Source organism: Pelobates fuscus, chromosome 8 (assembly GCF_036172605.1).
Source record: "Pelobates fuscus isolate aPelFus1 chromosome 8, aPelFus1.pri, whole genome shotgun sequence".
In the NCBI taxonomy this organism is placed as follows: domain Eukaryota; kingdom Metazoa; phylum Chordata; class Amphibia; order Anura; family Pelobatidae; genus Pelobates; species Pelobates fuscus.
In genome coordinates, this window is record NC_086324.1 from 26,249,495 (window position 1) to 26,265,200 (window position 15,706).

Consider the following 15,706-nt stretch of genomic DNA (forward strand, 5'->3'; position numbering starts at 1 on the left):
TGCTTCGAGTTTGGCTACTTTGGTCTAAAATTTGACCTTAAGGGACCACTCTAGGCACCCAGACCACTTCAGCTTAATGAAGTGGTCTGGGTGCCAGGTCCCTCTAGGATTAACCCTTTTTATTATAAACAGTTTATAATAGGGTTAATCCAGCCTCCAAATCCTCTAGTGGCTGTCTCTGACAACCGCTAGAGGCGCTTGCGTGATTTTCACTGTGAAAATCACAGTGAGAGCACGCAATCGTCCATAGGAAAGCATTGTAAATGGTTTCCTATGAGACTGGCTGAATGCGCGTGCAGCTCTTGCCGCATATGCGCATTCAGCCGAAAGGGAGGAACGGAGGAGGATCGGAGGCAGAGAGCTCCCCGCCCAGCGCTGGAAAAAGGTAAGTTTTACCCCTTTTCCCCTTTCCAGAGCCAGGCGGGAGGGGGTCCCTGAGGGTGGGGGCACCCTCAGGGCACTATAGTGCCAAACAAACTAGTATGTTTTCCTGGCACTATAGTGGTCCTTTAATAAATAACCCTAATAGTTTCATTTTTCATGCGCAGGCAAGTTGGGCACACGCAATACAAGTTCCTACCAACTCAAACGGACTCTTTCATAGTTTAGAGCTACAATCTGGTGTGTTTCTTACAGTCCCTCCCACAAAACTAGCAAAATCTACAAAGGTGGTTCAAACATAGATAGCGCTTTGCCCTTAATCGCCTTTTAATAATACAGCCCAGTGTGAACATGCAGAAATAGCACACAAAATGGAGTGAGGTATATTTATATAAAACCTTTGGATTGGGAAGGAGAATCAAATATTACATTTGTAAATAATGTCAATATTAAAGTTTATTGATCTCAAAACATATATATGTATAATTTTTTTTTTTTTTTTATTACAAAAACTATTTGAAATACTCTTAACACGCTCCCTCAACTTAATGAGGACACAGCCCATTGCTTAACATCTGTGGGGCAGTTGGGGTACTTCTGGAGAGCTTCTGTGATCTGGGTGTTATCTAGAAGTAGCTTCATGAGTCTGTATTCCTTTTGTGCGCGGACAGACAGGCCTTCCATAGGTTTAATCAGCTCCAGCTGATGCAGATGTTCAAATGCCTGAATTTAGGCAAAAACACAAGTAAATAACCAGTGATGATGAAAGTAATGCTGTACTCATCAAATACCTGTATCAGAAAGTTATCGAATAAAAGCACACACATACACACAAATGATGTGCAATACTATCCAGCAGAGGGAGCAAATCACATACTTATTGACTATAAGCATTAACTTCCAAACCCCATGAGGAAGATACTGTATATATCTACAGATGGCTAACATACAATTAGATGAAGGGTAGGGCAAAAGTAGACCTTTAGATACTGTTGAACTGCAACTCCCATGATACAATACAGACTGTTCACATCCACATGAAATCTAATGCTTTAAAATCTCAGTATAAATGATAAAGATGTAAAGAAAGATGTCTAAGCCAAAATATAAAAGTAATTTATATTATTATTTTTTTTATTATTTATATAGCACCATCAGACTCCATAGCGCTGTACAATGGGATCTGATGCTAGAACCGGTTTGAAACATTTCTAAGTTATTAGCTAGACTAAAAGGGACACTATAGGCACCCAGACGACTTCAGATCATTGAAGTGGTTTGGGTGCAATGTCCCAGGTCCCTAAACCCCGTAAAGGCAATTATTGCAGTTTTTACCAGACAGCCATTAGAGGGACTCCTGGGCTGTTAGGCAACTTTTTGAAGTGGGAAGTTATGGTGCCGGGAAAAATATAGAAAATTTTCTCCATACTTACCGTGATTTTCTTTTCCTGGCTATAATTCATGGCAGCATCACTAATGGGTTAGCTCCGCCCCTAAGAGGAACAGGACAGGAAACAATTAATCAATTAATCAACTCGACTATAGGTATAAAAGGTCCCTCCTCCTTCCAACCCACAGTCTAGTATAAAGCTAAAAAAAATTATTTGGGAGGGTTGCTGATGCTGCCATGAATTATAGCCAGGAAAAGAAAATTACGGTAAGTATGGAGAAAATTTTCTATATTCCTGGCCATTCACGGCAGCATCACTAATGGGTAATACCCAAGCTCCGTAATCAAGGGAGGGTGAATAAAAACAAGACTCCAATATTATGCTGCAAAGAGATTCACTGAGGACAAAACCCCTCTACCGAAGGATGATGAGGAAGAGACCACATCCAGTTTGTAATGTTTGATGAAGGTTATAGGTGACGACCAGGTGGCTGCCCTGCATATGTCGTCAGAAGGAACCTCTGCCCAATTAGCCCAGGAGGTGGCCAAAGCTCTCGTAGAATGGGTCTTTATCTTTTCCGGAGGAGATAGATTTTTGAGTTTATATGCCATTTTTATGGTATTTGAAACCCAACTCCTTAAAGTAGCTGTAGAGGCCGCCTCCCCTTGTCTGTATCCTGACGGGATAATAAACAATTGCTGCGATTTTCTAAATCTGTTTGAGACGTCTATATATTTCATTATACATTCTCTCACATCCAACTGATGGAGTTTAACTTCTTCCGCAGAAGAGGGGTTTTGGTAAAAAGATGGTAGAACCACTTCTTAAACCAAGTGAAAACTAGAAACCACCTTTGGTAGGAATTCCATTCTAGGTCTTAGGATAATTCTATCATGGAAAACCTGAACGTGATTAGGATCACTGGAGAAGGCTTGAATTTCAGACATTCTTTTTGCTGTAGTGATTGCCACCAAGAACAAGGTCTTGTATGTCAGATTAATAATACCCAACTCATCCAACGGAGCAAAGGGGGTTTCTGACAAAACATCCAGTACCAAAGGAAGATCCCAAGGAGGAGCATAGTTTCTAGATGGAGGTCTTATGTGTATAGCTGCCTTAAAGAACCTCGCAATGATAGGATCTAATGCCCAGGAGGTGTTACACAGGGCCGATAGAGCTGATGACTTAACTTTCAGAGTGCTCAAGCTTAGGCCTTTCTCTAGACCTTCGTTTAGAAATTCCAGAATATCTATATTCGAAGGCTGTAGGAAATTCTTGGATTTCTTTTCTGCCCATAATCAAAACAAATCCCATATCCTGTGGTAACATGCAGAGTTGGAATTTTTCTCTAAAAGTCTCTTGCTCTAAAAGTCTCTGCTTTTCAAGAGCCAAGCCGCCAATTTCCATTGGTTGGGATGCATCGCTGGAACTTGTATTAACAGATCCATTCTTGGAGGAAGAGGCCATGGAGGACCCAAGCACATTTCGTTCAGGAGTGGGAACCACGGTCTTCTCGGCCAACTCGGAAGTATAGCAATCACTGTCTTCCTTTCCTTACGAATTTTCCTCAACAATCTCTGAATCATGGGGAGGGAATGCATACCCCAGATCGTAGTCGCAAGGACGGGAAAAGGCATCTTGTCCTGCTGATTGATATTCTGCCTTTAGAGAAAAAACTTCGGGACTTGAGCATTCCGATACGAAGCCATCAAATCGACCTGGGGTGTGCCCCACCTTGACGCTATCTGCTGAAATACCTCTGGGTTTAATTGCCATTCTCCTGATAGAACTTTTGTTCTGCTCAGATAGTCTGCCAGAACATTTTCTTTCCCTGGAAGATATACTGCTTACAGGCCCTGCTTCTTTCCCTGGAAGATATACTGCTTACAGGAAATATTTCTCGTAATAGAGCCTTGCTTTTGGTTCCGCCTTGTCTGTTTACATATGAGGCCACTGCCCTGTTGTCTGTTTGGATTCTCACCCAATAATTCGTTATTGCTTGTCGAAAGCCTTGCAGGGCATATAATATTGCTCTCAGTTCTCATAGGTTTGAGTGCAACTTGCTTTCTCTCTGTGTCCATGAACCTTGAATCCAATCCGTATCCAAATGCGCACCCCAACCTTGTAGACTTGCTTCTGTAGTAACTGTTATCCATGTTGGATCCTCCAAGGGAAACCCCATGGATAGGTTCTTGGTTTTCTCCCACCAAGTCAGGTTGTCTATTGTTTTTTGAGAAATAGGAATATTTTGATCCCAGTCATCCTCTTGTGTCTTGAATTCTTTTAGAAACTGCAACTGGATGGGACACATCTTCCACTGGGCCCATTTCACCAAGCCTATAGTTGATGTAAGAGAACCTATAAGGCTCATGAATTCCCGTGCTGTAATGCATCTCTTGTAGTGATCTTCCTCTCCATTCTTTCAATTCACTTGACCGATTACCGTATTACTTTTCAGGGCAAAAATAGACCGACCGCACAGCCTGAATCTGTGGAACTGTTTTGGGCAGGGAAATGTGCTTGCGGTCGGTCATAAAGGACTTCCAGCTAACTCTTTAACCCCTGGATGGAATTAGCTAAATTTTGGATATGTTTGTAAGTAAAGTATGCAGATTATTAATATGTGGTTTTTATTAAGATTAAATGCAGAGATTTGGAGTTATAGAAAAGTATGAAAATGTATGTTTTAACTGTATGTTACAATTGGGTTACCTCTCAGGCTAAGGGGAGGTAATCTGTGGGAGGTAACCATTGTGTGATTGGGTAATGTTTAATTGGATGTGGGCGTCTCCCTGTCAGGGGAGAATTGCATAAAAGCAGAGTGTGTGTAATTAAACATCAGACTTCTTCTTGACCCTCAATACGTAGCCTTGTCTCGTTATTGGAGGGAACAGCTATATCGCACTGGGGATTGCTATGCGCTGCATACTCCCTTGAGCTTTAATCACTTGTTCTTGTTCCTGTTACGCTCTCCTTGGAGGAGAGGTCTTTCCCACACGGTCCTGAATGCTGGAGGTTCATTCAGGGTGTAAGGAAGACGGTGCAGCTCCAGTTAAGCTACAGCGGTTGTGGAGTCTGCGGTGGTTGTGGTGTTGTCTGCAGTGCGTGGAGTCCTCAGGAAGTGCTAGGAGCATCTGTCAACGGAAGGTGTCCGTTACACCGACCCCACATCATTTTAAGTTTTTAACAGCCCTGTTATTCCATTAAAGAGGTACATATACTATAATGGACCTTAACTCAGTTAGTCCTGCTCTTGCAGGCTGATCTTTATCTGGAAGGAACCCATGGTACACATGGGAAGGTTGCCTCAAAAAAAAATTATTATATGTATAATTCCTGTTTATCCTGTTAAGGACAGAAAAAAAGACTGTGGGTTGGAAGGAGGAGGGACCTTTTATACCTATAGTCTGGTTGATTAATTGTTTCCTGTCCTGTTCCTGTTAGGGGCGGAGCTAACCCATTAGTGATGCTGCCATGAATGGCCAGGAAAGTTGGTTTTCCTGGCGCTATAGTTTCCCTTTACAAGTTACTCTTTACCAAGTGCACAAAAATATTACAGCGGTCATATTGACACACGGCTAAGCTCTCTGCAGAGAAGACTACTTGCTGTGGCAGCGATGCAGGCAGCCCCTGCACACCTTCAAATACAGCACGGTCACAGGGACATAGTGGTAGGCATGGGCATGGGAAGGAGAATAAAAAGAGGGTTTAAATCTTACTAAATGCATTTTATTTACCTTACTTCCCACGTTGCGATGGTCTCGACGCAGCAGCATCAGTGGCTGAGATCATCAAGTTTGATAACCTCAGCAAATGCAATGCTTCCCCAACAGCAAAACATCATGCTGTGCCAATCAAATGCTCTCTGTGAGCAGCATTTGATTGACAACCGAGTCAGACTCTGTTCTCACAGGGGAAGTGCCTCTAGTGGCCATCAGGAATACAGACACTAGAGGTGTGTTTAACCCTGCAATGGCAACATCGCAGGTTCTATAAAACCTCATATTTTACATTAAAATATTTTAGGTTAAAATTGAAGGGACACAGCACCGAGTTCACTAAAATGTGATGAAATCTTCTGGTGACTTTAGTGGTTCTTTAAGGCACACAGGAGGACAGCAGCCCTCCAATCTCCAAGCTGTGAAAGGGTGTAAAATAGGTTTACTGGTCCTTAGATGTGGCTGTCTCAGTTACTGTGCACCTTCAGATAAGGGACCGCAAAAGAATACTTTGCAATGCACCCCCTGGTGGTTGCAACTAATCTAGCATCATTCAAATAAAACAGAGGGGAAAGAAACAGAAGCCAAACTATCCCCAGGAGAAGGTAGCCCACTGGAAAGATGCAGTTTGCTCAGCCCTGTGCTGGCACCCAGATACTATAGTTATCAGTGCAAGGTTTATATTTCATTACAAATGATATCTAAATCTTAGGATATGTTTGTCCTGCATTCTTTTGCTTTATATCTATATACAGATTTATTAAATGTAGTGTATGAAGTATGTTTTTGGCAACTTAAAGGGATAATTTAGGGCTCGGAATGCAAACTTGCATTTCTAGCACTATAGCTCCCCCAACCCCGCTGCACTGTAAGGATAAATAAACCTTTACTGTACATACCCGATTCCAGTGCCGCTGGACCTTTGTGCTGGGCCAGCACTTCGCCTCCTCTGACGTCACCTGACGCAGAGAGTGAGGATGTCCAGCGTCAGTCGACCAAAAGTCGTTTAATAAGCAGAAAGGGCCTCTAGTGTAGTGATGGCTAACCATAACACCATAAATTGTTTATGGACTACATTTCCCATGATGCTCATCTAGCTTTTAGAGTCTAAAAGTGGTCTGGGTGATGAAGTGGTCTGGGTGCCTATAGTGTCCCTTTAATGCGCATGCATAAAGAAATACAAGCTGGAGATGGCAGCATTACAGAGACAACATATGGGGGGCCAGACTAGTTTATTTGTTCACTCTATACAAAACTATTTTTACTACGGAGGATAATACGCAGGATTATTAACTAAAGGGTCAATTCAATGTGAATTTCACAATTTAGGCTGAATTAGCTGAACTGAAAGCATTGCTGATTTAGATAAGTTTCTAGTGATTCTGGCCTAAAATGTGAAATTTACTTTTAACTTTCTTTCCATCCCTGGCAATTCACATTTTAGTGAATAACCTGGATAATAAAACATGGGACTCACCTTCATTACAATAGGGGTCTCAAAATTATACACAGAATGAGCCTTTCTCTGAACGAACTTCTGAAATTCTGTAAGAACACAGAAAGCAAGAGAAGCAGTTTATTATTGGAGAGATTAGTAATCACTTTGCAATTATCAACAATGGTGATGGCTTTGGGTACTGCTCAGGTTTGTGAACTAAATTTCCCATAATGCTGAGCAATCAGTGGCCTAGACAACGGTTAGTTCAGGTATGTGTTAAATCAGAATTTATTAACAGTTAGTTCATGTTTAAAACTGCAATCACAAGACTACACTTCGGCTAGTTCCCTTACTAAGTTATTTACTAAAATGTGAACTACCAGGAATTCGAAGTGCATTTCACCTTTTAGGCCCAAGTACTTTAATATGAAAACAGATTACGGATTTAATTTTTCCTTCTTAGCTATTATTGCCTACTAATGGAATTTGACATTTTATTCCGGATAATCTCCACAGGGCTTATCCACTAAACTCTGGTAAAATTAAATCGGAATGTCAAAAGGTGGGCAACCACAGTGTATATGCAGAAATTCTACACATTACAGCTTGGCTATTTAAACCAGAATTTTGGAATTTATATTTTAATTTGCTACAATTCATTTACACTTTAATAAAACGTAGATCATTTGACACAGTCCATACTTTGCACCACAATGTTTTGTTTTCTCAATAAATCCACGATTGTTCGCTAGTCGATAAAACACAGGGCTTGATGAATAAAAAAAAAAAAAAGGATATTAATATACTCTCTGGAGGAAGATAAGATGCCTTTACCTTCATGTACAGATTTTTTTAACATTATCTAAAGACTAACATACAGATTCAATGTTTCTAACATGTAACATTATCAATATTACACGTAACACAACTAGCAGGGAAACCTGAACCGATCAATGTATACAATGGTGTTCAGTGTAATTTTTTGTCTCAAGGAAGTAAGTCCGAATGTAAAATTCACACAGTTAAACAACAATGAGAAAATAAATATATTGTACCGTTATGGACCATCTGAAAGTTAAATGGCTCTCCGTCATAAATGTCGTGCAAGTGTTTCATGGCTATAATAAGGCACAGCTCTAGGACAGACAGACCTGGAATGAGAGAGCAATATGTATGTATTTCCCATGGGATCCACATGTAGATCACAATAAACAGTAACCAGCTGTGGTTTTAAATCTCTTACACGGGATGGTTTTATGGTCACATATGTATGCAATATCCTAACATTGAAGTATTTACAATATGCCGGATAGTCCTGTGTCCGTTGAAGCAAAATGCTATCTTATCATGAATTGTGCAGAGTCACAGCCTGTTAAAAAGATGTCCCCCCCAACCGCTATTGCCTGATATCCTATGCCTCTCAAGCTTCTCCAACTACCAACACACTGAGAGAGACACCATCCAGACAATGTTACTTGATACTCACCATGCAAAAGATTTGCTTTGGAATCCATACTTCGGAGCTTAAATGCTTCAAGAAAGTCGCCAGCATTCAACTGAGGATGAGATGCATTTATGCGGCATAAGGTAAGAAGCTGTAAATAAAAGTATTCATTAAAAACTCAGTTAAAACAGAGATTTAAAAAAGGTAACTTGCATTTGCTACCTACAATACTGTCTGCAGTATAAATTTGAAACTGTATACAATATATATTTGGGACTAAGAGATCACTGGTGTTACAATTCAGACTGTAACAGTTTGGATTGAGATCTTCTGCCGCTGGACACACACGGTGGTATCCGCTGCCTTACTGGTTAGAGTTAAAGCCTGGAGCTGTAGTATTTCTCCTGCAGAGGGAATCTGCCTGGAATTTCTGAATAGCTCCTGTAGAGGGACCGGTCTGATAACTTAATGATACAGGTTTTTACTGTAAGACACAAGTGAGCTAAAACATGTTTCAGATTCCCAGTGTGAGACTGCACTGAGGACAAGCTATTAAGCTCTTTTCTATCATTAAGTGTTAAATCAACAAAGCATATAATAAGAATCACAATGCTGAGTTATTCACTAAAAAAATTACAAAATTGAGGCTAAAATCTCAAAGCCAGCACTATCGCTGAACTGGTTCTCCTAATCTACTAGGTTTGCCTAAGTTTAGCAATTTGAATTTCAGTCCTAACAAATCGCATAGTAGTGAATAACACTGAATGATGTTAAACATTGGGGCCTTCTACACACTGTGATCCACAAATTATGTCAGAAGATGCCTTGCGCTAGCTACACTAACTTACTCTAAATCAGTGACTGCTGACCATTGCACATCTGGCATTTCTGAAGTGATGCTGAGTTAGCTGTAAAACCACGACAATTTCAGTGATTTAAAGTGGTCACGGTGCCTGTATGCGCAGTATTTCACTACGAAAGCTGGACATGTCAAGTTTAACGCATTTACTCCCAGAGGAACAAGAGTTACAGGCTGGCTAATATCCATTCTGTGCAAACTGGACGTATGATGTCAGCATGTTAGTAATCGTCTTCTAATGGCAGCATGCCCCACCCTCAATGGCAGCTGGGGAAAGATCCAAGGCACCAACATAGGAAGGGTTACACTAAGCAAGACCGGTCTTTTCTTAAAACCCTGTTTTTGGAGGGAGTAACCCTTTAGAAACACACCTCCAGGATTATTTACTAAAGTGAGATTTGTTTAGAATTCATGGTGAACTCAAAATGTATTTAACATTTAAGACCAAAATATCCAAATTCAAAAATTCTGTCATTCACCTATGGTTTCAGTTCAGATACTATGGCTTTGATTAGAAATTCCTAAAATACATTAGTAAATAACTCTGTATAGGCAACACAATCACTGCAGCTTATTTTACTGGTTAAACAGTGTCATTCCAGGGACAGTTGTATTATAATCTATAGTGGTGATGGTAATTGGGAGTGTTTCTTTAAGGTTGGCTAAATGTCTTAATATGTCTTAATATATGTGTAACTACACACGCAGTCACAGGGGATGTGCACCCATTTTTGTACCTCTGGAAGTTCAGAAACTAGACAAAGGAATTGGCTATTTTATTATTTTAGCATTAGTAACTTCTTCTATTATACACATTTTAGCTGCTATGAGGACGACAAAGTGATGCTTGGCATATCTGTCACCGCTGAGTCCCTTTGAAGTTCACCTCTGATCCGCAAAATATGTGGATGACAAAAAAAAGCTTCAGGCAAGTAAAAAAAAAAAAGACCATGTTATATATTTTGCTAGCAAAATCACAGGGAGTAGCCTGCAGCCACACTTATACAATTTATCTCTGTGCTGCTTGTGAACATACCGATTATGACTGACAGGTAGAGAGAGAGTTTTAGCCATGAGTCTGTGTTTATACACTTACTAGTACTGTACAGATAAAATAACAGGGCTATTACTAAATCGTTGCACAACATGTTAATTTTTAAGACAGCACTCAAAGACCACCAATAGACCATGGTTTAGGGATTACCTAATTCCATTCACAGGGAGAAAATGTGGCCCCAAGGGGCTGGTTTGAAACTGCTGTAAATATATACCTGACCTATTATGTCATCATCAATAATAATAATAATACTAAACTTAAATAAACATCTGTCCCAGATCTGGGGAGACAGTTTCAGTTTGTCCCATCATCCCAACAGGTGACACTCTTCCACCGGATATAGGTCTGCACAAAACACAGTTATATTAAACACATTTATGGCAGTGCGAGTATGACTTCCACCATGATTTCATACCTACCAGAACGGACACATTTACTGGAGGTTTACTATAATGGCCAGGCAAGTTGTTATTAAACAGAAATAATCTCAAAAATCTACTATTTGGTTCAGTTTTGAAACTAAAACATTGACCAAAAGATACATTTTAGTTTTTAATAGTAGATGTTGGTTAAGACTCCCCAGAACACACATGTGACTTCTCCTTGGTCAATCAGGTAAAATTCAGCTTATCATTGGGTGTGAGCACGAGGTTTTGGATGCATTGAACTAAATTGAAATCATTACGAACCAGAAGCATGTGCAAGGACCGCACGTCTTTGGTAGAGTTGAACAGTTTCTGAAGAACTTCTTCCACGGTCTTGTTTCCTCTTAAGCTCTAATAGGTTGAATAGGAGAGAGGACACACAAAGCATTTTTTTTTTTTAATATATATTTTTTTCCCTCATTTACCATAAAAATAACACTGCATTTATTAGTTATATTTATGAGAGAAAACCATTTGTAAAAATATATTGGCTGTGCAATAATCAACCATTACAATTCTGCTTTGAAAATGGTTTTAATCATCTGAATACAGGGTTATTTACTAAATACCAAATCTTAGCAAATTAATCCGAATAGCAAGCTATTTGAGCTGGGACTGTAGCTGAATTGGAGAATGAGACACATCGAGGGATTATGGGAATGAGACACATGGGGGACTAGGGGAATGAGACACATGGAGAGGCAATGAGTCTGTGTTAATACACTTACTAGTACTGTACAGATAAAATAACAGGGATATTACTAAATTGTCAGACAGCACTCAAAGACCACCAATAGACCATGGTGGTGGTAGAATGAGACACAGAAGTGGGGCTGCGGGAACGAGACACAGAAGTGGGGCTGCGGCAACGAGACACAGAAGTGGGGCTGCGGCAACGAGACACAGAAGTGGGGCTGCGGCAACGAGACACAGAAGTGGGGCTGCGGCAACGAGACACAGAAGTGGGGCTGCGGCAACGAGACACAGAAGTGGGGCTGCGGCAACGAGACACAGAAGTGGGGCTGCGGCAACGAGACACAGAAGTGGGGCTGCGGCAACGAGACACAGAAGTGGGGCTGCGGCAACGAGACACAGAAGTGGGGCTGCGGCAACGAGACACAGAAGTGGGGCTGCGGCAACGAGACACAGAAGTGGGGCTGCGGCAACGAGACACAGAAGTGGGGCTGCGGCAACGAGACACAGAAGTGGGGCTGCGGCAACGAGACACAGAAGTGGGGCTGCGGCAACGAGACACAGAAGTGGGGCTGCGGCAACGAGACACAGAAGTGGGGCTGCGGCAACGAGACACAGAAGTGGGGCTGCGGCAACGAGACACAGAAGTGGGGCTGCGGCAACGAGACACAGAAGTGGGGCTGCGGCAACGAGACACAGAAGTGGGGCTGCGGCAACGAGACACAGAAGTGGGGCTGCGGCAACGAGACACAGAAGTGGGGCTGCGGCAACGAGACCCGCCTGGGGCTGCGGCAACGAGACCCGCCTGGGGCTGCGGCAACGAGACCCGCCTGGGGCTGCGGCAACGAGACCCGCCTGGGGCTGCGGCAACGAGACCCAGCTGGGGCTGCGGCAACGAGACCCGCCTGGGGCTGCGGCAACGAGACCCGCCTGGGGCTGCGGCAACGAGACCCGCCTGGGGCTGCGGCAACGAGACCCGCCTGGGGCTGCGGCAACGAGACCCGCCTGGGGCTGCGGCAACGAGACCCGCCTGGGGCTGCGGCAACGAGACCCGCCTGGGGCTGCGGCAACGAGACCCGCCTGGGGCTGCGGCAACGAGACCCGCCTGGGGCTGCGGCAACGAGACCCGCCTGGGTGTCAGGGTACCTGAAGCCTCTACCTCTGAGAGAGGTAGAGACTTAGAAGTTTATCCGTCCGGACGGCATGTCTCCTCGGCCCCTCGCGGTTCACTCGGTCTTGCTAACGCCGGCCGCGAGGGAGTCACTTCCTTTTATAGCAGGAGGACCGGAGGTCGACGTCATGACGCCAACCCGGAACATTCTGTCACTCAAATCTCGGGAGACGAATCAGGACTCGCCGGAGGCGTGTCTTCTCTCCCTAGCCAGGATACTTAACAGTGGCTCTCTCATTTACTCATTGCCCTGTCGTGGTTCTAGTCCGCCTAGTCACACAGTGCTTTGTTATTCTCTTGCCTTTTGGTTCTGATCCGGCTTTGGTATTTACTCTCCTGTCTTTCTGTTATCCTTGACCCGGCTTGTCTCTCGCTTACCTGTCTTCTCGTTCCCTCGACCTCGGCTTGTCTCTGACCATTCTATCGTAGTTATACGTTAAGTCCGGCCATTCTAAGGACCGGTATACGTATCTGCTACTCTTTGTACTCTGCGTGTTGGATCCCTGACCCGATCCTGACATTACGACAGGGCCATGGATCCTGCAGGTACAAATTGTCAGCTTGGTTCTCCTGATCCTAGGTTTGACGCCATGGATCATAGGATGGATCAGATGGCTCTAGCACTACAGGCGCTGCTATCTCGTCCTATTAATCCACCTGAGGAGATGCGTAATATGTCTGCTTCTTCTGTGGGTTCAGGGCTAGAGGTAGCTACTGTAGGTGCTTCTTCCCGAGTTACCCCACCTGTACGTTATGATCAGTATTCATTTCGAGCTACAGCCCCGTTCATACCCTACTGATAGGGCAAAAGTGGGATTTATTATTACCTTACTCATTGAGAAAGCTCTGAGATGGGCTAATCCGTTGTGGGAGAATGATAATCCATTAGTCTATAACTATAATGCCTTTGTAGCTGCTTTTAAAAGAACTTTTGATCCCCCTGGCAGGAGGGTCAATGCAGCCAGGTTACTGTTGCGCCTTAGACAAGACAACCAAACACTTGTGGATTACGCACTAGAGTTCAGGTCTTTGGCGGCAGAGGTAAAATGGAATGAACAGGCCTATATAGACGTATTTTTAAATGGATTATCCGATGTAATACTTGATGAGGTAGCGACAAGAGAGCTTCCCGAGAATCTGGAGGACTTAATTTCCTTTATCTCTCGTATTGACGAACGTCTAAGGGAGAGGCAGAATACTCGAGATAGAACCGACAAATCTTCCTTTAGACTAGCACCATCATTTCAAATTTCTGAAACCAAAACTCCACAGGTTCCAGAACCTATGCAGTTAGGTCTTACTCGTCTCTCAGAGGAGGAGAGACAGTACAGGAGAAGGGAGGGACTGTGTATGTATTGTGGGGCCAGAGGTCATGTACGTTTGAGCTGTCCCAGTCGTCCGGGAAACGCTCGCACCTAAGTTTCTCTAGAGGACAGACCTTGGGTGTTTCGATTTTGTCCTCTGCTCATAACTACAAAGAACATAGACTCCTATTACCGGTCTCTTTAACTTGGGAAAAGGGAACTTTAGAGACTATGGCATTGATAGACTCTGGCGCTGCTGAGAGTTTTATCGACCAAAAGTTTCTCACCAAACACACTATCCCATCCCAGTTAAGGAAGACACCCTTGGCTGTTGAGGCCATTGATGGTAGACCTTTAGTTGAGCCTGTGATTTTCCGGGAGACCACACCTCTTTACTTAACTACTGGTATTCTACACAAGGAGGAAATATCCCTACTACTCATTTCATCTCCTTCTGTTCCCATAGTCCTGGGATACTCCTGGCTTAAGAGACATAACCCCGTTATAGATTGGAGATCAGGGGAAATAGTTTCGTGGGGTCAGGATTGTCAAGAGAATTGTTTAAAGAAAGTGTCACCTCTTTGTAGTGTCAACTCACTTAATAACGCTACCGACTCTACCAAAGTACAGATACCGTCCTTGTATCAAGATTTAAAGGCAGTATTTGACAAAGGAAAGGCTGATACCTTACCACCACATAGGCCTTTTGATTGCAAAATTAATTTACTTTCTGGTACTATGCCCCCCAGGGGTCATGTATACCCTTTGTCTACGAATGAAAACTTAGTTCTAGAGGAGTATATTCGTGAAAACCTAGACAAGGGGTTCATTAGAAGATCCTCCTCTCCTGCTGGGGCTGGATTTTTTTTTGTTAAAAAGAAGGATGGTTCTTTAAGACCCTGCATTGACTACCGGGGTCTTAACAAGATTACCATTAGAAATGTATATCCGATTCCCTTGATCACCGAGCTTTTTGATCGATTAAAAAGTTCTAAGATTTTCACTAAGTTAGACCTTAGAGGTGCTTATAATTTGGTGAGAATTCACGACGGAGACGAGTGGAAAACTGCATTCAATACTTGATATGGGCACTATGAGTATACTGTAATGCCTTTTGGTCTCTGCAATGCCCCGGCGGTATTTCAGGACCTTATTAATGAGGTTCTTAGGGAGTTTCAAGATGACTGTGTGATTGTATACCTTGATCTCCCGTGTCTCCCGGGGGAGAGTACAATATTTGGTTGACTGGAAGGGTTATGGTCCTGAGGAGAGGAGTTGGGTACCACAAGAGGATGTTCATGCTCCTCGCCTTCGCAGGGCATTTCACTCCCGCTTTCCATCTCGCCCCGGCTCCTTCCGCCCGGTGGGCGTATCTGAGAGGGGGGGTACTGTCAGGGTACCTGAAGCCTCTACCTCTGAGAGAGGTAGAGACTTAGAAGTTTATCCGTCCGGACGGCATGTCTCCTCGGCCCCTCGCGGTTCACTCGGTCTTGCTAACGCCGGCCGCGAGGGAGTCACTTCCTTTTATAGCAGGAGGACCGGAGGTCGACGTCATGACGCCAACCCGGAACATTCTGTCACTCAAATCTCGGGAGACGAATCAGGACTCGCCGGAGGCGTGTCTTCTCTCCCTAGCCAGGATACTTAACAGTGGCTCTCTCATTTACTCATTGCCCTGTCGTGGTTCTAGTCCGCCTAGTCACACAGTGCTTTGTTATTCTCTTGCCTTTTGGTTCTGATCCGGCTTTGGTATTTACTCTCCTGTCTTTCTGTTATCCTTGACCCGGCTTGTCTCTCGCTTACCTGTCTTCTCGTTCCCTCGAC

At 43.3% G+C, this 15,706-nt stretch overlaps 1 protein-coding gene across 2 annotated transcripts in view; it reads right to left on the reverse strand.

Moving 5' to 3' along the window:
- Positions 1-515: 515 nt before the first annotated feature.
- The window catches only part of ORC4 (origin recognition complex subunit 4), a 43,699-nt gene continuing 28,508 nt past the window's right edge, over positions 516-15,706 (reverse strand). For both annotated transcript variants that reach the window (XM_063429402.1, XM_063429403.1), the window contains exons 10-14: positions 10,979-11,065; positions 8,416-8,524; positions 7,985-8,080; positions 6,969-7,036; positions 516-1,104 (exon numbers count right to left, since the gene is read on the reverse strand). In XM_063429402.1, coding sequence (XP_063285472.1) covers positions 922-1,104; positions 6,969-7,036; positions 7,985-8,080; positions 8,416-8,524; positions 10,979-11,065 — 543 coding nt within the window. In that variant the 3' untranslated portion in view covers positions 516-921. The remainder of the gene's footprint in view (positions 1,105-6,968; positions 7,037-7,984; positions 8,081-8,415; positions 8,525-10,978; positions 11,066-15,706) is intronic.